Source organism: Anolis carolinensis, unplaced genomic scaffold (assembly GCF_035594765.1).
Source record: "Anolis carolinensis isolate JA03-04 unplaced genomic scaffold, rAnoCar3.1.pri scaffold_12, whole genome shotgun sequence".
NCBI lineage: Eukaryota > Metazoa > Chordata > Lepidosauria > Squamata > Dactyloidae > Anolis > Anolis carolinensis.
This window is the reverse complement of record NW_026943823.1, coordinates 24,903,440-24,928,750: the sequence shown is the minus strand read 5'-3', so window position 1 is coordinate 24,928,750 and position 25,311 is coordinate 24,903,440. Positions and strand designations below refer to the sequence as shown.

At 43.1% G+C, this 25,311-nt stretch overlaps 1 protein-coding gene across 5 annotated transcripts in view; it reads left to right on the top strand.

Moving 5' to 3' along the window:
- Positions 1-25,311, top strand: part of aff2 (ALF transcription elongation factor 2) — a 331,356-nt gene that overhangs the window by 251,636 nt on the left and 54,409 nt on the right. For 4 of the 5 annotated variants that reach the window (XM_062963857.1, XM_062963856.1, XM_062963859.1 and 1 more), the window contains exon 9: positions 5,120-5,157. The exons of the other annotated variant lie outside the window; for it this stretch is intronic. In XM_062963857.1, coding sequence (XP_062819927.1) covers positions 5,120-5,157 — 38 coding nt within the window. The remainder of the gene's footprint in view (positions 1-5,119; positions 5,158-25,311) is intronic. 5 annotated transcript variants of the gene reach the window in all.

Below are 25,311 nucleotides of genomic sequence, written 5' to 3'. Positions count from 1 at the left end.
ATTTCATAATTGAAAACTCAAGGATTTTATTTAAAAAATTCAAAAGCCTTGTAGGACCGACACTTGCATACATTGCGCCTCGTCTTTGGAAATGAAGGAGCATCAGCACGAAAAGGAAGCCCCCGGAATGCTTTGAATTAATCATCAAAAGTTCACCTCAAGTCTCAAACAAATCACACTTAGCCGCGAAGATGAGAAGCAGACATTACGAACTCTGTCGTCAGGCTGATGGAGGTTCAGTGAGATCATTTTGTTCAGAGATTAAAGGTGATGAGTGCTCAAGTAATTGAGGAGGATGACTATGACAATATTAGACCAGAGCCATTAAAGTCAGTAATGATCCAAAGTTAATTATCAAAGCTGACCATTTGAGTCAACAGCTCGCTGTCCCATTGACGAGAAAGGATGGCAGCCGTTTGGAGAGAGACAGTATTTCCTTATAACCAAGTCGTAGCAAGATAATACAGTTCAAGGAACGCCTGGCTTCATAAAGAAAAGATATTATGGACTCTTCCTGATCAGAGGATAATAATTAGCTCAAATTGACAGAGATGTTGCATCCAGCGTTTCCGCATCAAAGAGCCACATTTATTCTTAATCTTGGGCTGCTTTGATTTCTCGGCTCTTTGTGGCCAAATATTTATTTTTATTTTCTGGAAAGCACTTAACCAAAAGGCTCTCAAAGCAGCAGCTGACAAAAGCATTTGACAAAACACATGGTCTTTCCCCCATATTCTTGCAGCCCCGATTCTTGCACAAAAATAAGAAGACGGTACAACCTCCATATCCACAAGACTTTATGTGCATACATGAAACTGTGGATCATAGCAAACCCTATTATTTCCAATGGGATAAGTGACAGAAGTACTGAAAAGGCAAGTCACTTGTACAGGAGTCCTAATAATAAATGAAACTGTGGGCAAGTGCAACTACATGTATCGGCTCCGTCGAGACAGAGGTCATATTGTGTTTATTTTTTTACCTCCCTCTTCCTATGGATCAAAATGGGGCCATGGTGGTGCAATTGATTAAACCGTTGAACTGTTGAATCCAATCTGAATCTTAAGGTTAGCAGTTTGAGGCTGTGGGTTGGGGTGAGCTCCCACTGTTAGCCCTAGCTCCTGCCAACCTAGCAGTTTGAAAACATACAAAATGTGAGTAGATCCAGGAAAAGATTTGTCCATTGGTTGCTGATGCCATGAAAAGACTCAAACGTGTTTAATATTGCTGGAGAGGCACCAAGTTCTGCCCCAGAAGTTCCAGGTTTCCACCGAGTTGAAGATATTCCTTGTTGATCCACTCCTGCAAACCTCCCTGATGGTCTCCCCACTGAAAAGGGGTTTGAGAAGAGACACAGACTTGGGATATAGGGACCAAATCTCCACGCAACGTGTGCTTCCTGGAGATTGTGCCATCAAAGTTACTTAGGCGATCCCGCGTAGCTCGAGGATGATGGTCCTCCAAGTGAAGTGTCTTGGCAGTAGATACGTAGATGGCTGTGGAGATCTATTCTTGACCCGCATGTTCTTCCGCAGTGAGGACATTGGATTCCAGATGGAAGGCAGTCCCGGTCATGGTTGGCTTGACACGCCTTCCTCTTGGCACACTTCTCCCTTTCGCTCTCCATTCGTGCATCTTCAAATGTCACAGCACTGCTGGTCGCACCTGACCTCCAGTTAGAGCTCTCAAGGGCCAGATCTTCTCAGTTCTCAGTGTCTCTGCCACAGTTTTTAAGGTTGGCTTTGAGCCCATCTTTCAATCTCTTTTCCGGTCCACCAACACTCTATTTTCCATTCTTGAGTTTGGAATAGAGTAACTGCTTTGGGAGACAAGGGCGATCTTTGGGCATTCGGAGAATGTGGCCTTCAGTCCAGCGGAGTTGATGGTGGAAGAACATCGCTTCAATGCTGGCGGACTTTGCTTCTTCTTCCATCACGCTGACATTTGTCCTCCTGTTTTCCCAAGAGATTTGCAGGATTTTTCAGAGGCAACCCTGATGGAACCGTTCCAGGAGTTGAGTGTGAAATCTATAGAAAGTCAATGTTTCACAGGCGTAGAACAGGGTTGGGAGGGGATTTTTAGTCTGTGATTTTTAGTCACAGGGGAAGGACTGGTTCCAGTTTAGGAAACCAGGAAAGCAGACCTCTAATAGGGCCAGACTAAGCAGGCTGGGTGACTTGTTTAGGGTTATTTGTAGAGGCTGTGGAATAAGGGGAAGTGATCCCAGTAGATCCAAGTGATCGGTTTATGGTTTGGTTTTGAGAGAAGAAAGCATTTTGAAACTTGGAACACCTCACATCTATTTGTAACAGTTATTTAAGTGCCTCAAAGAAGTTATTGAACCACTAAGCTTTGTACATGAAATAAACTTGTTTTTTGTTCTTTAAACCATCTAAGTCTCTGTCACACTCGTATCCCAAAATAAGCAACGTTACCATCAAAATAAAAATAAGTAAAGAAAGATTAAGAAGAATAAGTTATCCTCTGCCTGACATCTCCACAATTGGTGGCCGCAGCTGAATAAAGCATATTTATATTGGTGGCAGCGAAGATAGTTAAATATATAATAACATAATTGATTTAAAAGGATTCCTCCCTGTCACATCATCTTTACAAATTGGTCTCTCAATGGATGTCCCGATCCTCAAAAACTCTCTGCTTCATTTGGAAAAATGCTGCACTCGCAGAGCTCAGACAGTGTTGTATTTCAATGTCAATGTCGATTTTTGGGAGCGGAAATGGTCAACACCATTAAGTTGTATTTCTGACCTTGCACATGGGTTGGCTGACGACTGTTGGAAGAACACTTTGGTTTTCTCGATGTTCGATGAGAGGCGGAGATTCTCGTCTGCTTCTTCAACAGTGTTTAGAGTGTCTTGTAGGTCTTCTTCTGAATGCACACAGACTATGTCCAATCTAACACAGATGCACATATATGAACGACATCGCTCCCAAAATCTGCAGGAGCTTAAGCAGCTTGATAGTCTCTCTCTCTCTCTCTCTCTCTCTCGCCATTCTGCCATCCGTGCCCCCAGCCGTGTTGCTTAGCAACATTTTAATTCAAGACGAATGGAAGGAGATGAAATCCCCGCGGAGAGGGAAACAGAAATAAGAGGGCCGTTGACAGATGATCTGAGTTGTTTCTTCTAATATACTGTGAAGATCACCAGCTCTTTTCATGAATGATAAATGGACTGCGTACAGATCAATGGGTTCAGCAATAAACTGGAACCAGGTTCTGCATCCGAGGCAGCGGTGGAGGCCGCGCGGCCAGGACGCTTATTCATTGGCGAGATTCAAGAGTGTGTTTTCCTCAAAGGTTTAACAGGAGGAAATTGATTGAAACGTTTGGTCATCCTTTGCCCTTTTGTGTTGTTGGCTGGTCAAAAACAGCTTGCCTCCCACCGAGATCTATGTATTTCTCCAGATATAAATTCAGATGGACAATTGCTATGGCAGAGTTAATTTTCCAGCTGTAGAAAAAAATATATACGAGGGTTGAATGAAAAGTAATGCCTCCACCTTCGTAATTCCTCAACAGATGGCAGTCCTGGTCTGCGGCAGGTCCTGGCTTGTTCAATAGACTCTCCTCTACAGTTCCATTTGGAGGGAAGCCTTAGCATTGAATGGTTGTGTTGTTAAAGTGCAAAGTATGGAACACTGCACAGATGGTCGGTCAATGCGACTTAACCAACATGCAGTCACTGAATTCTTCACAGCAGAATATTAAAATATTCCCACCCAAATCCAAGCAACAGAGGTGGAGGCATTACTTTTCATTCAACCCTCGTATATGCATGCATTGACTTGTTCGCATGGATACGTTCTACTCTCTGGAACTCACATACACAAAGTTAGGGTTTTAGAAACAGATATTTAATCCCGTTTTGCATGTTTGTATATTTGAAATGGTTATGATGTTGCTTTTACGGTAAGCCGCTTTGAGTCCCTTTCGGGGGAGAGAAAACAGGGTATAAATATAATAATAATAATAATAATAATAATAATAATAATAATAATAATAATAATAATGTCTATCTTGTTTGCTGTGTCATAAAATAATAATGTTAATAAAAATAATGATGCAAAATCCAGCATATATATCTCATTTGCTGTGTCATACTGTGTCTTTGTGTCAATGATAATAACAATAATAAAAATAAATAATAACTTTATTTTTATATCCCGCCTTCATCTCCCCGAAGGGATTCAGGGCAGCTTACATGAGGACAAGTCCAATCCAACAAAGATTAAAACCGTAATAATAATAATAATAATAATAATCCCCCCAAAAGCCATGTACATTATTGTTTGTATTATTATTACTGGAGTCCCGGTGGTGCAGTGGGTTAAACCCTTGTGCCGGCAGGACTGCTGACCTGAAGGTTGGGTTGCTGACCTGAAGATTGCTGGCTCAAATCCAATCCGGGGTGAGCGCAGATGAGCTCCCTCTGTCAGCTTCAGCTCCATGTGGGGACATGAGAGAAGCCTCCCACAAGGATGGTAAAAACATCAAAACATCCTGGCAATGTCCCCTGGGCAATGTCCTTGCAGACAGCCAATTCTCTTACACTTGAAGCAATTTGGAGTATGTTCTCAATTCACTTCTGACACAATTTAAAAAAATTGGAATTATAGTTTGGTGAGGCCCCAGCACTCTTTGGCAGAGACGGCTAAAGACCTTGTCCAACTACAAGTCCCAGGATTCCATAGCATTGAGCCATGGCAGTTCAAAGTAGTGTCAAACTGCATTAATTCTATAGTGTAGATGCACCCTAGGAAGCAGGAAGGTGTGGTTGGATAACACAGCCCATTGCAAGTAGTGTCACGTTTTCAAATTGTACTATTCCGAGAATGCAGAGATTTCATTCCGATGTTTTTGTCCTTCTGGTGATCATGAGGACACAATTACAAAAAGATCGTGTTGGCCATTCTTTCAAACTTGAGGACCGATCCATGAAAACACTCAAGTGGGCTCATTCCTTCATTCCATTGCTACGTTCATTTCCAGTAGACAAAAAATGTATTGTCTTTAAAAAATACATTGGATGGTTTGCCCCATGTGAAAGATCATCCATAGTAAGGTTAGCTAACAGCTCTTTTGCTTTCCCTTTGATAGGCTGCAGAGAAGACAAAGCCTCGAAACATTCCAGTAAAGTAAGTCCCTTTGATATCCTTTTTTTTTTTGGTCAAATATTTTTTATTGAAAATTTTATATTAAGGAATATGAGAAAGAAAAAAAATGCACATCGAAAGTGGTAGAACATTGTTTGTTTATAGTAAAGTAGGAAATAAGGTAGAAGAAAGAGAAAAAGAGGGGAAAAAAGGATTTTGTTGACTTCCATCTAACTTTAACTGGTTCATCCTAAAAAAACAACTGTATATATAAAAATTCATAGATCACCGCATCCCCTTCGTCATCGATAACCTCAAAGATTGTCTCTAAATCAGCAGATAGGTCCCAATTTCATTTGTTTTAGATAGTCCTTTACCAAGTCCCAGTTAGTCTCTTTCTTCAGTAAACCTTGATTTGAAGATAACCAATATGTGAGTTTGTCCATGTTCATCACCTCCGTAACTTTATTTAGCCATTCCTCCTTATGCGGAATCTCCTTTCATCTCCAAAACTTGGCATATGTTATTCTGGCAGCCGTTACCAAGTAACTAAACAAAATCTCTTTATTTTTGTCCTGATCAATGTCCTTTGCTATCCTTGATAACCATTGCTATGAGTATGTCATCCACGTACTGAATGAATGGTGGGAGTTGAAGTCCAAAACATTTGGATGAGAGAAGCCACCCAGTGAAAGAGGGAAAGGCAGTTTTATTGATTTTACTTGCAACTTGGGATCATTTTCCTGAGGAAGGGGACGTCCGAGTGTCGGGAGAAATCCAAGACATATTTTGGGGCAGAAGAAGACATCTGTGCTTGGCCAAGGAAGGGAGGAAGGCTCTGCTTCCTTTTTGTCTGCATGCCTGCGCTGTCACTTCTGACATGTTTCCTAACATGATCAGATATTCCTTTTGAGCACGATGGTTCTGCGGCGGCAGCGCTCCACGAGGTTTTGCGTTTTCCATTGTCACCGCGAGTGAAGGATGCACGTGTCCTTCTGAGCATATGTGACTTATCACATACATTTTTTAAAACGCGGCTCTCTTATTAAGACGTATGCGATAGTGTACTTCGGCAAATGCGGATGGCTGTTGGCTAAAAGCCACGCACTAATAAGTGGAATTGACTCTAACTGCAGTTGACATCTGCTATGACATGAAAAGAGGAGGGAGGGATGAAAGAAAGGTTCTCGGTTGTCGTTCGGATGAGAAATACTCTTTGCTCTTACACATGGCTGACATCCCGGCTGTCTGCTAGAATCAGGTTTCCTTTAGTGCCGAGAAATCGTTTAACACTAGGCTTGAGTTTTAGACCTTGGAAGCAGGGGGCTTTGCGGGCTGGAGAACGAGGTCCTTTGAAAGGACATGATCAGGATGGATCTCAAAATGATACAGTCCTCTGTCTCGGGGATGCGGTTCGTTTGTAAAGCAGCCTGGACTTTGGAGAGGATGCACTGAGGATAAGTGGCAGTGACTTTTTGGATGTGGCATCCAGTTGGTATCATGCATTACTGCAAGAGACTCTGCTAACCATTTACTTATTTATTCTTATTTATTTACAGTATTTATATTCCACCCTTCTTTCTCACCCCGAAGGCGACTCAGGGCAGATCGCAATGCACATATACATGGCAAAGATTAAATGCCATTAGACATATGATACATAGACAGAGGCAATTTAACATTTTCCAGCTTCTGGCTTTATGAGGGTATGCTCGATTCTGGCCACACGGGGAGCTGCCACTTCAGCGACCACTTCTGACACCGAGTCCTTGATGGTAGTACATCCTCATTCCTTTCCACACACTGCTGGTAATTTTATGGTATCATAAATTAGTTAAATTATCCTCCCCACATAAAGCGGTACCTAGAATTTTCTACTCAATAGATGCAACTGTCTTTCGGGCTGCTTAGGTCAACAGCGAGCTAGGCTGTTAACGGTCGGGAGCTCAATCTAACCCAGGCTTCAATCCCATAACCTCTCGGTCAGTAGTGATTTATTGCAGCTGGCTACTAACCAGCTGTGCCACAGCTTTTTATGCTTTAACTATAATGTCAACTATATATAACCTTAATCCTTTTGCTAAATCCCACCAGTAGCATCATTTCCGAATGGAGGCTCGGCGCATAGAAAAACTAGTTCAGACTATCAGAAGGGGTCAATTTGATGATTACATTGTTTGTACTAAACTTTCTTATAGTTATAAGGAAACATAAACTACCACATAAATTACTGGGAATTGCACCTAAAGAGGAATTGTTTAGTTAGGAAAGCACAGAGTGATGCCGCTGGCAATTTCTTGCAGTAATGCGATCCATTGTCTAAGTGCCGTTTCTAAAGGGCTGATTCTTTTATTTCCATTTGCGATTATGGCGGGATGCTTCACTATGTGCCAGTTTGTTAGCATCACAACTCTCATGGCTTCATCACATAAAACCCTGGGATTTATAGTTTGGTGAGGCACTTGGTATTCTCTGCTAGAGTGCTGTAATGTATTCTCACAGTGTACTCCACACATTATCCAAGCACTGTGGCAGAGAACGTTGAGCCTCTTACTAATATACACCTCCCAAGATTATATATATATATGTGTGTGTGTGTGTGTGTGTGTGTGTGTGTGTGTGTGTGTATTACAGACGATGACCAGCATCACAAAATGTACAATTCTAGATATGAAACAATCAGGGCCAGCTAACACCTCCCAACAAAGGATTCCCCCAGGCAAGAAGAAGCCAGGCTTTCAAGCTGCCAGGCCATTCAATGCTAATCAAGCTGGCCAATTGCATCAAGCAGAAAAGAGTTATTTCTCCAACTCTGGACCTTTCACAGATATATTTATATAATTGTTTTATTTCATTATACTATATTAGAGTTATCATATGATAATATAATAAGTATAATAATAAAATCTAATAATAATGTAATACAATAATAATAATATAATAAGGAGTGATATCTCTCGCTCACCTCGCTGGGCCCACAAAAGGGATTTTCACTCTCAGTGTCCCTCCTTTCCGTGGCCTTGGGTCTGAATGGCAAGGAGGCGGGCTCAGCCATCTCTTGTGGCCCCGCCCATGCGGTTGCTAAAGGGAGGAGACTGCTTGGCCGTTGCTAGCGCCGTTGCTAAGGGGAGGAGCTGTCAACTACGGTGGTTGCTAAGGGAGGAGGGACTGCTTGGCCGTTGCTAAGGGGAATGGTTTTACCTGTCTAAGGCTTGACAGGTTTGTGGTAGTAGGTATGTGAATAGCTTAAAACACCCGTCAGTTCTAATGCTACATTGTGTCCAAATTTCGTAGCAATCGGTGAAATAATTGGGAGATATGAGGTTCTCACAAACGGACATGACATTTTTATTTATATCGATTGTTTAGCTTCCAGGATCAAGCAGGATCTGGTGCCTTTAGAGCACTCAGTTCTTAAGATTCTCAGACCACCTCATAATGGGATTGCAATTCTGCCCTTAGCAGGGCTTGGAAAAGTTACTTTTCAGATGATAGCTCCTGGAATCCTTCTGCCCGCACCGCCAAATGAAAATTGGGGTTGACACCAGTGGACATTTCTCCAAAGCTCTGTTACTCAAACGGGAAGGAAGAATTCAGGGTTTCTTAACTTCCAAGAAATTAACGTTTGCCAGCTCAGGTCCCAAAATGAAGGAAGGAAACCTTGGCCATAAAATGAAATAAGCAACGGAGACCTGCCTGGTCCACAGCCATTGTTTTTGTCAGTTTCAGCGAATGCTGGAAACACCTCTGACAAGTTAAAGGTTAGAGTGAGACAGCAATTAAACAACACAAGTTTTTTAAACTGTTTGCCAAGAAACATATTATATTCCTTTTGATTATATCACGCAAATCCTTTAGTAGTGTTTCCTTTTAGCTATTTTTTTATTTCAAATGTAAATTCTGGCTTTTGCAAAGCTCCTGCCATTCAGCGATCCCCATGTGGCGTTATTTGAGCTTGATTGTCTCTTTAGATCTCTCCCCTTTCTTTGCCGCTTCTTTCTGATTTAGTCCAGAATTGTCACAGCTGCCTGAAGATGTACCACTCTGGGCACAAAATAATCACTCCGTTGCTTTCTTTTCCTCCTTTCTTCTTTCCGCCTTTATTGGGGGGATTTGTTCTCCGAGAGTGTTTTGCAAGGTACGCTTTTTATCAGGCCGGAAGATAACCGCCGTAAAGCCCTTTCATTCCTTGGGAAGGCGGGCATTGATGTCGGGCTCCAAGCTGGCAAATCGACTCTGCAGGCACCCGGCTGATATTAATACGATAGGCAGCCAGCAGAGTAAAGACCTGGATCAAGCTGCTTCCACTTCGGAAGCACAGATATGTGCTTGGATATGTACCATCGGTGAAGAAGCGAAGCATGGCGCAGCTTGCGCGGTTCCCAACATCTCTCTCAACAGGTTGCAGACAGGAACTTGAAGAGAATGGATTCTTTCTATAGTTGGTGCCAGGATTAAAATAATGATTGTGGCAGCCCATCATCCCTATTCAACACATACCAAAGAAGAAACAGCACTAGAACAAGGGTAAACTTAAGTGATCTCTCCTTTATCCAAGGATGATGGTCCTCCAAGTGTAGAGTTTTGGCGGTGGGTACATAGTGACCGTGGTGACCTATTCTTGACCCATATGTTCTTCCACAGTGAGGACATCGGTTTCCAGACGGAAGGTGGTCCCAGTCAGGGTTGCCTTGATGTGCCTTCTTCCTCTTGGCACATTTCTCCCTTCTGCCCTCCATTCATGCCTCTTCCACAGCACTGCTGGTCACAGCTGACCTCCAGCTAGAGCACTCAAGGGCCAATGCTCCCCAGTTCTCAGTCTCTATGCCAGTTTTTAAGGTTAGCATTAAACACATCTTTAAATCTCTTTTCCTTCTTCACTTCACTTCACTTTATTTCTTAATTAGTCGCTCTCCACCCGAGTGCTCCGAGCGACTTACAATTTAAAATATCATTCCACAATATAAAAACATTCAGCATAAAAACATTCAACAGTGACTATTTAGCAAATTAGATCTGATTTACTTAAATGCACAACCAAACAGCCAAGTCTTTTCCTGTCCACCAACATTCTGTTTTCCATTCTTGAGTTGGGAGTAGAGTCACTTCTTTGGGAGACGGTGATCTTTGGGCATTTGGACAACGTGGTCAGTCCAGCAGAGTTGGTGGTGTAGGAGCATCGCTTCAATGCTGGCGGTCTTTGCTTCTTCTTCCAGCATGCTGACATTTGTCTGCCTTTCTTCCCAAGACATTTGCAGGATTTTTCGGAGGCAACATTGGTGGAATCATTCCAGGACTTGAGTGTGAGATCTGTAGACAGTCCACATTTCGCAGGCATAGAACAGGGATGGGAGGGGAATAGCTTTATAAGCAAGCCCCTTGGTCTCCTGACGGATGTCCCAATCCTAGGACACTCTCTGCTTCATTTGGAAGAATGCTGCACTCGCAGAGCTCAGGCGGTGTTGTATTGCCGTTTCAATGTTGACTTTTGTGGAGAAGTGGCTGCCAAGGGAGCGGAAAGGGTCCACATTTTCTAACATTACGCCATTAAGCTGTATTCCTGGCTTTGCAGAGGGGTTGGCCAGTGCCTTTTGCTGGAAGAGCACTTTGGTTTTCTCCATGTTCAGTGAGAGGCCGAGCTTCTCGTATGCTTCTACAAAGGTGTTGAGAGTGGCTTGTAGGTCTTCTTCCGAATGCACACAAACTACGTTCTCACTGGCATATTGGAGTTCTGTAACAGATGTTGTTGTGACCTTGGTTTTGGCTTTCAGTCTGCTGAGGTTACATAGCTTGCCATCGGCTTACCAGACTTGTGCCAAACAGGGCAGGCATAGTCAGCGGTTGAGGAAGACAAGGCCAGGGCTGATGTTCTCATTCATTTTGGGTCTGCACCCCATACGCTGCCAGTAAGTTTCCACTTGTGCTTGGTGTTCATGCATGCAGTGTTTCCTACATGTCAGTGTTCGATGTAAGGTGACACCAAGATATTTAGGATGGGAACAGTGTTCAAGCTCTTGGCCTTCCCAGGTAACTTTCAATTTCATGTTGGCTTCAAGGTTCCATAGGTGGAACTGGGCCCGGGCTGTGGCGCAGGCGGGAGAGCAAGCCTGCTGCTGCAATTAACTGCAATGAATCACTCTGACCAGGAGGTCATGAGTTCGAGCCCTGCTCGGAGCTATGTTGTTGTTTGTCTTTGTCCTGTGTTAAAAAGCATTGAATGTTTGCCTAATATGTGTATTGTGATCCGCCCTGAGTCCCCTTCGGGGTGAGAAGGGCGGAATATAAATGCTGTAAATAAATAAATAAAATAAATAAACTGCAATGAATCACTCTGACCAGGAGGTCATGAGTTCGAGCCCCGCTCGGAGCCTATGTTTGTCTTGTCTTTGTTCTATGTTAAAAAGGCATTGAATGTTTGCCGATATGTGCAATGTGATCCGCCCTGAGTCCCCTTCGGGGTGAGAAGGGCGGAATATAAATGCTGTAAATAAATAAATAAATAAATAAATAAATAAGCATTGCTTTTAAACACGAATGCAATAGAGACAGCTATATTAAGGAACAGGGAATCTGCTATCAGTTGGTTTTTGGCAGTGTCCTTGGGGGATACAGGAGCTGTCCAGGTCCTGAAATCACACTGGGGCCAGTTGAATCATGTGCTGGCTTCAGAACCAAAGGCTGCCATTAAAAGTGAGGCCAGCTAGTTAAACAAAGGATTTAGGCCACATAATATGTCTAGTTTGGCCCTCGTTTTAAAAATGATCCTTTCCCGCTTTGCCGGTGTTGTCCTTTCTTCCAAGCGCGTTGAATTGCTCCTGAAATTGCAGCATTGTTCCCCAATTTACTCAGCACTTTCTGTATGTCTGATATAACAACATGCTTTTATGTGCCTTAAAAGGCTAGCAATTTCACTTCATCAACCTTTCTATTTGTGTCTGCGTGCAAATGTTAAACAACTGTTTGATTTATTTGTATTTTCTGAATAAATGATATTAGGAGTGTATGTAGATTTCCCTCTTTCCCCCTCCATTTAGGGTCAATTAATATGAAAGGAAGAGGAGAAAACTAGCTCAATGTTTCAGAGGATAATAGCGCCGCAAGGTTAATTTTGCCGTGTGCAGCGTTTTCCGACGATTGAATGGCCTCCTCTCCTCCCTGCAGGGAGGCTCCTGAGCTAGCAATAATTGAGGCTGATTTTATTGGAAAATCACCTCTGGATGCGAATCATACTCTGGGGGAACCGCGTATGGGTACAAATGGGCTTTTCGGTGCCAGAGCCGTGTTGGGCTGGCCAGCGCCGCTCCGGTTCCCAATCTGTCTGTGCGCTCAGGCAACAAATTCATTAGCAGCCCTTCTGCTGGGAGAGAAGGACGGAACGCCGCATTTGGAGCGCTGGCTTTGGAAGCGTTTTTATGGACCACACTTCCCAACTCGTCTGACAAAAAGTTTAGCCATCAAACCCTGCTTCTCGACAAAAGCATTTGCGTTTTTAAATTACAATCAATACTGGACAAAAATGGGCAGATATTATTTTCACCCACAGTGGCACAATTCGGGGATTGAGGGGAACAGGAGGTTAGTCCAGGATAAAGCATTTTTTTCCCTAACAGGAATTGACCCTGTAGTTCAGTGGTTCCCAACCATTTTTTGATCAAAGACCACCTTGACCAGGAACCACCTTGACCAGGGACCACTTTGACCAGGGACCACTTTGACCATGGATCATTCTCCAACATTAGTACCAAAAGGGTTATGAATAAGGTTTTGGTGAACTTTAGATTCATTTTGGTTATTTGAGGTGCCGTTTCAGAAAATTGCATTGGGTTGACCACATCAGCTCTAGTTTATGATACAGAACATATGCCACCAGTAGTTGCCTTCTGCTGACTGAAAGGTTGGCGGTTCAGATACGGGGAGTAGGGTGAGCTCCTGCTGTTAGCCCCAGCTTCTGCCAACCTAGCAGTTTGAGAACATGCAAATGTGAGTAGATCAATAGGTACTGCTCTATTGGGAAGGTAACGGCGCTCCATGCAGTCATGCCGCATGACCTTGGAGGTGTCTATGGACAACACTGGCTCTTTGGCTTAGAAATGGAGATAAGCCCCAACCCTCAGAGTCAGACATGACTGGACTTAACGTCAGGGGAAACCTTTACCTTTACATTATTATTATTATTATTATTATTATTATTATTATTATTATTATTATTATTATTTTATTAAGACACAGCAAACAAGATAGATAGATTTCGTATCACAAAATCACAAGTCGAACACTTCCCAAGTGCCTAGGACTGTGTGATGTATTTTCGGATGATGCGCGCAGATCCCAGCAGGGTGGCCTTTTGCAGTTGGCAGATCGTGATTTTGTCAATGTCTATGGTTTCCAAATGCCGGCTGAGATCTTTTGGCACGGCACCCAGTGTGCCCATCACCACCGGGACCACCTGCACTGGTTTCTGCCAAAGTCTTTGAAGTTCAATCTTGAGGTCCTGAGAGCGGCTGAGTTTTTCCTGTTGTTTTTCATCAATGCGACTGTCACCTGGGATGATGATGATGATGATGATGATGATTATTATTATTATTATTATTATTATTATTATTATTATGCCCTGTCACATAGAATAGATATTACATGGAACACAATGGGTTTGAACCATGTCTATTATGTCTGCGCATTGGGTGCTCTGCCAGAAATCATCTCCTTTTCATGCCTAGTCTGACTTGGAAGAAGGACCTAAAGACAAAGCTTAGGAGGCTTACCTGTTGGGATGAGCGGAGCTCCTCAGATCCTCTCCACAGGGCCAGGAAGTCGTGACCCTTTAATGCCACTTCCCCACATTTTGCCAAAGGAAAATGGAAACGCACAATGGCTTTATCAGCGTTGTCCAAAGGAAGCATGATCCTGCCTCCGTACTAAACATTGGAGGTGAATATTATTCTCTGGCTAGACTAGGATTCTTCACAATGCAAAGACACCATCCCTTCTAGGGTGAAATAGGCTGAGAGCGAGCAAAAGTCTTTCCTTGAAAGAGAATGGCAACGACAATATTTTAAATACTTTTACAAACAGATTACGAGCTCTTCCCAGCCATCAACTGCCTGTAATCCTGCAATTATCCAAACTGGGAGAAGGGTGATGGCTATATTGTATAGGAGAGCTTCCAAAGCCGATTCCCAACCAAGCCTGGCCGTTGGTGCCATTTTCTGGGCTGGCGGGCTGGCTATCCATCCTCCGCTTTAATGTCTCCGCAGTTGGCTACAATTTCGTGAGTTTTTCCTGCTCTTCTCGCTGCAAGCGTGGCCTCTCAATTATGCCGCCGTCACAAGTTTTGCCAACATCGAGTGCAGATCGATTTGTGTTCATTAGAGCACAAAATTAAAATTTCATTGCCGCAACTATAAACGTGTTGGCGCAAAGAAGGCAAAATACTTTTTGGTATAAAATCTTGGATTAACTGTCATTGGCAAGTATCAACTTTATTTTCTGTGCAGTGTATTTGTTTGTTTTTTTAAGCCAGGAAGTATATTTGGGCCATTTCCTAATACCACGCGTGCGCATACACGTCTTGTTCCCCAGCCAGTTTTTTTCTGTCAATATTGGGTTCCAGGGACTGAATCATAGGATCATAGACTTTAGAGTTGGAAGAGGCCTTATGGGCCATCCAGTCCAACTCCATTCTGTCAGGGAATTGTGTGAAATGTTGAAATCAATCTAGGCTGTTAGAAATGCCTTCTGTGTGAGTTTTCGGCAAGGCATTTCAGTAACTATGGAGTTAATAAGAACCTGCTTTGATTGACATATCACAGGACCAATGGGGTCGAGTTTGCTTGACCGGGACTTCCTTCTTGGTCTGTGGAATGCAGGGGAGTGTCGTCTGTTAGTGTGTGTGTTCGGCTTGAGCATTCTCTGGAGATGGACTATGAATGCTATGCTCTGTAGCCGAGGAGACACAGCCATGTGTCCGGGATTTATTGTGAATAACTGCAACTGTAAATAGCTATGTAAATAAAGTTAAACAACAGTTAAACAACCGACTCTTCGCCTGCTGGAGTGTTTGTTGACCAGTGCTGATTCTCCGCATGGGAAAACAGCCTGGAGAAGGAGGTGAGACCGGGATGATGTTTTTGGAACCCACTCTGCACGGCAACCAGGGTCTCACCCCAGCGTCGTCACCCCTGACACATTCCGCCAAGAAGCAGGAAAATTGCATTCAAAGCACCCCTCACAGATGGCCATCCAGCCTCTGCTTCAAAGCCTCCAAAGAAGGAGCTTCCACCGCACTCTGAGGCAGAGAGTTCCACTGCTGAACAGCTCTCTCTCTCACACACAGTCAGGAAGTGAGGTGGAATCTCCTTTCTTCTAGTTTGAAGCCATTGTTCCATTGCGTCCTGGTCTCCAGGGCAGCAGAAAACAAGCTTGCTCCCTCCTCCCTGTGACTTCCCCTCACATATTTATACAACAACAACAACAACAACAACTTAATCTTCTATCCCGCCCCATCTCCCCGAAGGGACTCAGGGCAGCTTACTTGGGGACCAAACCCAATAAAACAAAATTAAAATATATCACCATAAAATACATTGCACTACAATGAATTAAACATCTAAAAACGTATAAAACATCATAAAAAACATAAACTCAACAACAACCAATAACCAGGATGCACAGATAAATAGCACTATGGATTGAGCATCTCTTACCTGGAATTCCAAAATCCAAAACTGTCCACAGATAATGAGCCTTTTGCTTTCTGATGGTTTAATGTACACAAATGTATATATATTGCAACTTACGATATGGTAATACTAATAGTATAATATACTGCTAGTGTATTATATATATTGTGGTATAATAATATAGTACCATATACAGTAGAGTCTCACTTATCCAACACAAACGGGCTGGCAGAACGTTGGATAAGCGAATATGTTGGATAATAAGGAGGAATTAAGGAAAGCCTATTAAACATCAAATTAGGTTATGATTTTACAAATTAAGCACCAAAACATCATGTTATACAACAAATTTGACAGAAAAAGCAGTTCAATACGCAGTAATGCTATGTAGTAATTACTGTATTTACAAATTTAGCACCAAAATATCACGATGTATTGAAAACATTGACTACAAAAATGAGTTGGATAATCCAGAATGTTGGATAAGCGAGTGTTGGATAAGTGAGACTGTATATAATGCTAATCTATATATATAAAAGAGTGATGGCATTGCGGCAGCAGACAAAACAAAACTAAACACCCCACAACCTCGAAAATTGACAGCACAACCCCTCATCCATGCCTCTAGGTTGATACAACAAAAAGAAAAGAAAAATAAAGTCCTAATTAGAGGGAGAGGAATAATTGTTTTTATCCCATTGCTGCCAGTTAGAAGGCTAAGCTCCTCTCATTTGGTCTCCAGCAACTCACTCAGCCCAGGGGACCCTTTACTTTAACTACCACCAATTCCTCAATACTTTATTTTCCATACCACCATACTTCGCCACAGCAACGCATGGCCGGGCACAGCTAGTAATATAATATAATTGTATATTATTTATTACATGTAATAACATGTGTCCCCACAGCCTTCTCTTCTGCAGGCTCAACATGCCCGGCTCTTTCAGCCGCTCCTCATAGGGATTCTTGTTCTCCAGACCCTTGATCCTTTGAGTCACCCTCTTCCTTTGGACACATCCCAGCTCAGAGGGAATGTGTGGAAGGGCCTCAGTGTTTGCCATCTTCATGATCTGGTGCACCCCACTTTCTTAAGTGGCAGAATCCGACTCTGTGCCGTCAACATTTGTTCCCCGAACGCTGTGTAAACATTGGCTTCTTCAGCCTCTCTCCCAAAGCCTGCCATTTAAACGTCAGCTGGCATAAATTAAGAAGGTGAAAAATCTAAATATGCACCTAAAGCAAGTCTCAAAGGGAATAAGGAGATGAATACACGCTGTGACAAATGACGGGGATGGATGGAATATCAACACGCTTCCCCCCACGCAGGTTACGTATAAATCAAGGGAGGCACAGAAAAGCCCTTTAAGCTTTTAAGATTTATATAGGCTGTTTGCACTTTAGAATTCTCTCACTTAAGGGGAAAAAACAATTTCAAGGGCTTTTAGTATGGAGACGGAAATTGGCATATCCAGGCGGTGCTCTTCCGTCAAATGGCATCGGCGCTGAACCCATTCCTGAATTAATGCGCTTGCTCGCAAGGTGGAAATCTCAGAGATGGACACCAAGGGGAGCGAGGCCGGGCTTTCAGCTTTTATTTGTTTTGGAGGAAGGTGTCCATTGAATGACCGCAGACGTGTGGAATCAGAAAGGAAAGAACCACAGCTCGGAATTTGGCAGAGGCTTCCAGACACATATGGCCCAACAGCTTTTTAAGATTTTCCAGGCTTTTGATATCGATACGAGGATTACAAAGTGGCTTGATTTAGGTCTTTAATTTATCCAGAATAGCCATAGAAAAACAAAGCCTTGTATCCTTTGGATCTCAACATTCCCACTCCCGCATTGGCCTCAACTGGGAGTGAAGAACGTTTCTTGCTCCATTTTTTCAGCTGCAAAGTGGGCCGTGTTACATCTTTCTATTTCCCACACCCTTTGAGGACAGTAGGTCAGGGACCCTGTAGCAACTTGGGATTATTCTGTGAATCCCCACCCCACCCCAAAAAAATATTTCCCCAAGTATTTCTCTCTCTCTCTTTCTAGGGAAGAAATATAAGAGTAGGAAGCCTTTGAGATGCCTAATGAAATCTCAGAAGGAGCTAAGAGAGATGGTTCTACCTGAGTTAGAAAGTTGTCTGTCATCCAGTTTCCGCTCTTGTCTTTGCTTCCATTGGGAAACCCCAGACCTGATAACTGAGAGGCATGCCCAGTTTGGCTTGCTTCCCAGTACAGTTTGCTTGCTCTGGAAAACTGTCACATGGAAGATAGGACGCTTATGCAACTTACGAAAAAGTACTAGGTGAGAGTTTCAGTTCTTAGGTTTTTCTCCTGCGTTTATTTATATCGAGTCGTATGTATGAATCTTACGGAAATAGATCCGACATACTATGCTGATGCAACTTTCTGCACAAACCTAATGTCTATTCTGAAGGGAGATGCCTGCATTTATTTAATACTAACCAGGAATTTGTTTAAACGAGACTCAACAATTGTATAAGCTTGTATCAAGTGTATTGTCAGTGTGCCCAAACCCACCCACAAAACTTGGGAAAGAAGCTTCCTTTGACCTATGACTCCCAGAATCCAACATGTGCAAGCTATTACTTTTAAAGCATTCAGCAGCTGGAATTTCACAGCTTTATGAGCCTTTCTCACATGAAACCCCCCACCTTTGTTAACATCAATGTAACAATGTTTTAATGTCAAAGGGACCCGAGCTTCGTCTCCTCCAGGTCTGAATGTTCAAAGTGTTTACAAAAATCTTGAAATACTCACTTGTAATTTACTTATTTACTGTTTTGCAGAGAATATCCTGAAAAACTTTTGGGAATCTGTTTTCTAGACTGCAAGTGGCATGGAAAGATGAGGCAAGTAGAGGTAGATAGCATAGAGATGGCAGGGGAGGCCAAGGATGGGACCGAAATTGAGTGAAATGTCGATACAAGACTCCAGTCCAATACATACATGCTTCATACATACACGAGATGTTTCATGGAGACATGCAAATAATTAAATCATCTGCCCATTTGCTATTTCTGTAAGTATGATCCTGCAGCCTCTGATTTTTCCAGGAAGGCTTTGGTGTTGTACTGGAGGACCTAGGCTGCATCTACATTGCACAATAAATGCAGTTTGACAGCACATTAACTGCAATGGCTTAATACTATCTAATCCCAGGAGCCGTAGTTTTACAAGGTCTTTAGCCTTCTCTGCCAAAGAGTGCTGGTGCCTCACCGAAACACAGCTTTTGTGATGCCACAGCACTGAGCCATGGCAGGTCAAGTGGCATCGAACTGCATTAACTCTACAGTATAGGCACACTTCTAGAGATTCCTATAAAGAACATTTTAATCACACTCACAAATAAACAAAAGTCAAATAAACAAATGGACAATTCAAAGCAACGAATAAACAACAACAGCTTCCTGTATGCCGTTCCAGTGAGCAATCTAGCTGCCTCCCATTGGACCACTCGAAGCTTCTGAGCAGTCTTCAAAGGCAAACCCATGTAGAGCACATTGCAGTAGTTTATTCGGGAGGTAACAAGAGTATAGACTACCGTGGCAAAGTCTCTCTTCCCAAGCTACGGGCATAACTGTATCTGCACCATCAATAAATGAACACAATGCTTCTGAGTAAGCATGGCTGTTCTACCATTATGGCATACGTTATATAACAAATTTTATCCAGTCTACATTGGTATCACCTCAAAGAGAACTAGAGAAGCATCGTAGTCCAGACCTACATCCAGAAGTCCAGACCTACATCCAGAACTTCAAAGGTCCAACCAAGTTCAGTGAGGATTTATAACAGACTGCTTGTCTGATTGATAAATGGCAAATAGAGGGAGAAAACATGGAGACAGGGACAGGCTTTGTATTTCTAGGGGAGAAGATGACTGCAGACTGCAGCCAGGAAATCAGAAGATGTTTCCTTCTTGGGAGGAGAGCAAGGACCAACCTCAACACTGGCAATGAAGGTCCGCATAGTGAAAGCAATGGTCTTCCCCGTAGTAACCTATGGATGAGAGAAAGAGCTGGACCATAAGGAAGGCTGAGCAAAGGAAGAGAGACGCTTTTGAACTGTGGTGTTGGAGGAAAATCCTGAGAGTGCCTTGGACCATGAGAAGATCCAACCAGTCCATCCTTCAGGAAATAATGCCCAGTGGCTGCTCACTGGAGGGAAGGAGATGACAGGCAAAGAGGAAGGACTTTGGCCACATCATGAGAAGACAGGAGACCTTGGAGAAGAGAAGGATGCTGGGGAAAATGGAAAGAAAAAGGAAGAAGGGCAAAATGGATGGCATCCTTGAAGGGACTGGCTTGACCTTGAAGGAGCTGCGGGTGGACATGACTGCCGGGAGGGAGCTCTGGCCTGGGATGGTCCAGGAGGTCACCAAGAGTCGGAAATGACTAAATGAATAAACAACAACAATAATGCAGTATAGTTGGATCCTGACCTGGACTTCTTGGAAACCAAACCAAACCCTGTAGCCTGCATTATACCTGGTTGTATCTTAAGTAAAAAGCTCTCATCAGGTTGAGCGAATCAATCCCGTAAACATGTGAAATGGTCCCTGGAAACCATCAGAATTGTATTTCCCTGCAAGAGAAACCAAAAGCGGAAGAGAGACGTAAAGAGAAGAGGGATCTGCAATAGAATAACTGCCTCGATTGCCATTTAGATCACAAAAGGATCATAAAAGTCAGAAGCACTTTGTGTGAAGCCAGGCTCATCATGCCACCGTCCAGGACTCGCTGCGAAGGGACGGCGTGGGGCAAGGGGGAGGGAGCGGGGAAGAAATCGCACCACAATTTGTGGTTGTGGCTGTCGCGACAATGCTTTGGGGATTTAAAACCTGTTAAAGGCAGGGATTGCTGTCATCTCACATTGCTCAACCAGCCAGTGATGCTTATTGTCAGAGCAACGGAAGAAACAGTGGTTATTGGAAGTCAATAGCAACACCTCCAAAACAATGTGGGTTTCACAAGGTCATTTATTACTGAACATGCCAAACATGTCTGTAGTAATAAACTGAGAGATTACTACTATTACGATTTCCCAAACTTTGTTTAACAATTAAGAGTCTAAATTGATGGTTTTCCAATTTATTTCACACTAGCTTGAGTACCCGGCATTGCCCAGGTTATTAGAATAAGTCATTTTTATTTATTTATTTATTTACAGTATTTATATTCCGCCCTTCTTTCTCACCCCGAAGGGGACTCAGGGCGGATTACAATGAACACATACATGGCAAACATTCAATGCCAACAGAGAAACAACATACAGTAGACAGACTCAGAGGCATTTTTAACATTTTTCCAGCTTCACGATTCCGGCCACAGGGGGAGCTGTTGCTTCACTGTCCAGTAGTGGCTGTACTTCCTTTACAGCTTTATGGTGTTGTAAATTAGTTAAATTAGCCTCCCGCACAAAGCGTCCCTAAATTTCCCTAATTGACAGGTGCAACTGTCTTTCGGGGCTGCATAGGTCAACAGCAAGCCGGGGCTATTAATGGTCGGAGGCTTAACCCGACTCGGGCTTCGAACTCATGACCTCTCGGTCAGTAGTGATTTATTGCAGCTGGTTACTAGCTAGCTGTGCCACAGCCCGGCCCCTTATTTTTTATAAGGTTGTGGGTGTACTACAACTCACATCGTGCCAGGTGTACCCCTTGAAACTCTATCAATACTTAAAGTTTGTCATGTTGGGCAAATGTGTAGATGCATCATTGGTGGGATTCAGTCTGCTCTCCGGTTGAAGGGTGAACTACAGCTCCAACCAGGGTGGGTCAGTCCCATCAAATCCCTCCAGTACATTAAGTTGGTCATGGGGGTTCTGTGTGCCAAGTTAGGTCCAGGTCCATCACCGGTGGGGTCCGGAGTTCTCTTTGATTGCCAGTGAACTATACAACCCATTACCTACAACTAACAAATGTCAAAGCCAGTTCCACCCTAAATCCACCAGTATTCAAATTTGGGCATATTGGGTATGCGTGCCAAATTTGGTGCAGATCCATTGATGTTTGTGTTCATAGTTCTCTCTGGATGTAGGCGAACTATAATTCCTATAAATCAAGGTGAATTTCCCCCAAAGCCCTCCTGCATTTTTGTGGGCCATGGGGGTCCTCTGTGCTAAGTTAGGTCCAGGTCCATTGTTGGTGGGGTCCAGATTGCTCTTTGATTGCAGGTGAACTATAAATCCCTACAATGGCTATAAATCAAGGTGAATTCCCCCCAACCTCTCCAGTATTTTTCCTTGGTCATAAGGGTTCTGTGTGCCAAATGTGGTCCAGGTCCATTGTCAGTGGGGTTCACAGTGCTCAGACTTGATGCAAGATGAACTACAACTTCCATCACGTGGAGTCAATCCCCAAACTCCTCCAGGATGTTTAGTTGCTGATTTCTCCAATTACTTCTACTCTCTGCTATCCCGCCATCCCACTCCGGGCAAATCGGATTGTTTTGACCATTGGCACGTCCCTCTTTGTCTCATTTGGGGAGCTGGCAGCATCAAAGGCAGCTCTGGCTGACAAAACAAGACTGGTGCCAAATAGAAAAACATTAACGTACTTTGGAGATAAGCCAAGTGCATTGTAGACTGCAGTGTGCAGGGTGTGTGTGTGTGTATATGTGTTTCATTAAATCATGACTTTCTAGCAAATGACATCCCAAAAGATATTTATCAAAGCAAGAAAGCACTAGAAAGGTGCTCCCTGCATTCCCTTTAATATTTCTCCGTTTCTTCTGACATTTTTCTAGCCTAGAGATCTAATTCCATTAAATATGTACATTTTTTGACTGGGAGACTTCTTCATGTATCTTTCAGATGAATCTTAAAAGTACATAAGGTCTGTAGGGCATCTTTTTTAAAGTGCAAATGAGGCCCACAGTAGAATGTTGTCTACGCGCCTTCCCAATTTATTTATATTCCTGCAGTGTTTTACCTTTCTCTCACGGTGATAATGATGTGGAAAATGTGAGAGGCCAACACACCTTTTGTGGAACTCGGGAAACGGCATCGGCCTGATTTAATGTGTGACATATTGGAACTTAACTTTGCCCAGTCTCTATTTGTATTGGCTTCATTAGCAGTTGTCGTGTTGGGTAGCACCATGTGTTTTGCATGGTTCAGAAAGTGCTCTCAAGGACTGGAGAGCTATTTCTCCAGAAGACATTTCCATTAAAATACAGTAGAGTCTCACTTATCCAACATAAACGGGCCAGCAGAATGTTGGATAAGCGAATATGTTGGATAATAAGGAGGCATTGAGGAAAAGCCTATTAAACGTCAAATTAGGTTATGAATTTACAAATGAAGCACCAAAACATCATGTTAGACAACAAATTTGACAGAAAAAGTAGTTCTATACGCAGTAATGCTATATAGTAATTACTATATTTACGATTTTATCACCAAAATATCATGATGTACTGAAAACATTGACTACAAAAATGCGTTGGATAATCCAGAACGTTGGATAAGCGAGTGTTGGATAAGTGAGACTCTACTGTATATCTAGAAGCATGATACCTCCACTGTTAAATAGTTAAATACTCAAATACTGTCCTTACTCCTTTCCTTCCTTCACATTGTTGTTGTTGTTGTTGTTGTTGTTGTTGTTGTATTGTTGCCTTTGTTGTATTATTTCCCAGTACATGGGCCTATGGCCAACTCTTACAAATAACTTTTCAATAACTTTAAAACATAGTTTCTTTTTATTGCAATTTTCCAGTAAGAGAAAGGATAGAACTTTTACACTTTTGCACAAAGAATGGCATTGGACATACAGATATAGAGTCTCGGTTATCCGACTTCCGCTCATCCGACACTCCGTATTATCCAACAGGTCTTAGTAAGGAGGAGGAAGAGGGAAAAAGAGAGCAAGTGAGTGAGTGAGTGAGTGAGAGAGGGATGGAAATAGGCTGCAAAGGCGAAGGGGACTCAGGGCGGATTACAATGCACATAGACATGGCAAACATTAAACGCCATTAGACATACGACATATAGGCAGACACAGAGGCAATTTAACATTTTCCAGCTTCCGGCATCATGAGGATATGCTCGATTCTGGCCACAGGGGGAGCTGCTGCTTCATTGGCCACTTGAGAGACCGAGTCCTTGATGGTAGTACTTCCTCATTCCTTTCCGCACGCTGCTGGCAGTTTTATGGTGTCGTAAATTAGTTAAATTATCCTCCCCGCAAACAGCGGTACCTAAATTTTCTCCTAGGCTAGGCTATTATTAATGGTTGGGAGCTCAATCTGACCTGGGCTTCGATCTCATGGTCAGTAGTGATTTATTGCAGCTGGCTATTAACCAGCTGCACCACAGCCCAGCCCTATTAACCATTTTAATATGATATATTATCTGTATATGTTGACCACCAAGTTGCACGGGAGGACCTAGAGATTCCAAATAAAACATTTTAATCAAATCTACTTGGTGTAGACCAGGCATGGGCAAACTTCGGCCCTCCAGGTGTTTTGGACTTCAACGCTCACAATTCCTAACAGCCGGTAGGCTGTTAGGAATTGTGGAAGTTGAAGTCCAAAACACCTGGAGGGCCGAAGTTTGCCCATGCCTGAAGTAGACCCATTATTGCATTATATGGGTCCTACACTGACAATATGTTGCAGTATTAAATTTCATTATATTGCGGTACAGATCTAGCCAATGCTAAGATGGACCTCTACAGATCGACCAGTTGGGTCTTTGAAATGTCCAGGTCCAAAAGGGAAGAATGGCCAAGCCTCTTCCATAGGGACGGGAGAGTCTCCAAGCCTGGCCTACGGACTCAATAATAATAATAATAATAATAATAATAATAATAATAATAATAATTTGAAGGAAAAGCTGAAAAGGAGAAGACCTGGCTCTGGCTCACGAATGGGACCCTGAAGAAGGAGACAGAAGGCCTGATCCTTGCAGCCCAGGAGCAAGACATCAGGACAAAGGCAATTCAGGCCAAGATCGAAAAATCAGCTGATGACCCAAAATGCAGACTCTGCAAGGAAACCGACGAAACCATAGATCACATCCTCATCTGCTGGAAGAAAATCGCACAGACAGACTACAAACAGAGGCACAACTATGTGGACCAAATGATTCATTGGAACTTATGCCTCAAGTACCACCTCCCAGTAGCAAAGAACTGGTGGGATCACAAACCTGCAAAAGTATTGGAAAATGAGCAGCAAAGATACTGTGGGACTTCCAAATCCAGACTGACAAAGTTCTGGAACACAACACACCAGACATCACAGTTGTGGAAAAGAAAAGGGTTTGGATCATTGATGTCGCCATCCCAGGTGACAGTCACATTGACGAAAAACAACAGGAAAAACTCAGCCGCGATCAGGACCTCAAGACTGAACTTCAAAGACTCTGGCAGAAACCAGTGCAGGTGGTCCCGGTGGTGATGGGCACACTGGGTGCCGTGCCAAAAGATCTCAGCCGGCATTTGGAAACAATAGACATTGACAAAATTACGATCTGCCAGCTGCAAAAGGCCACC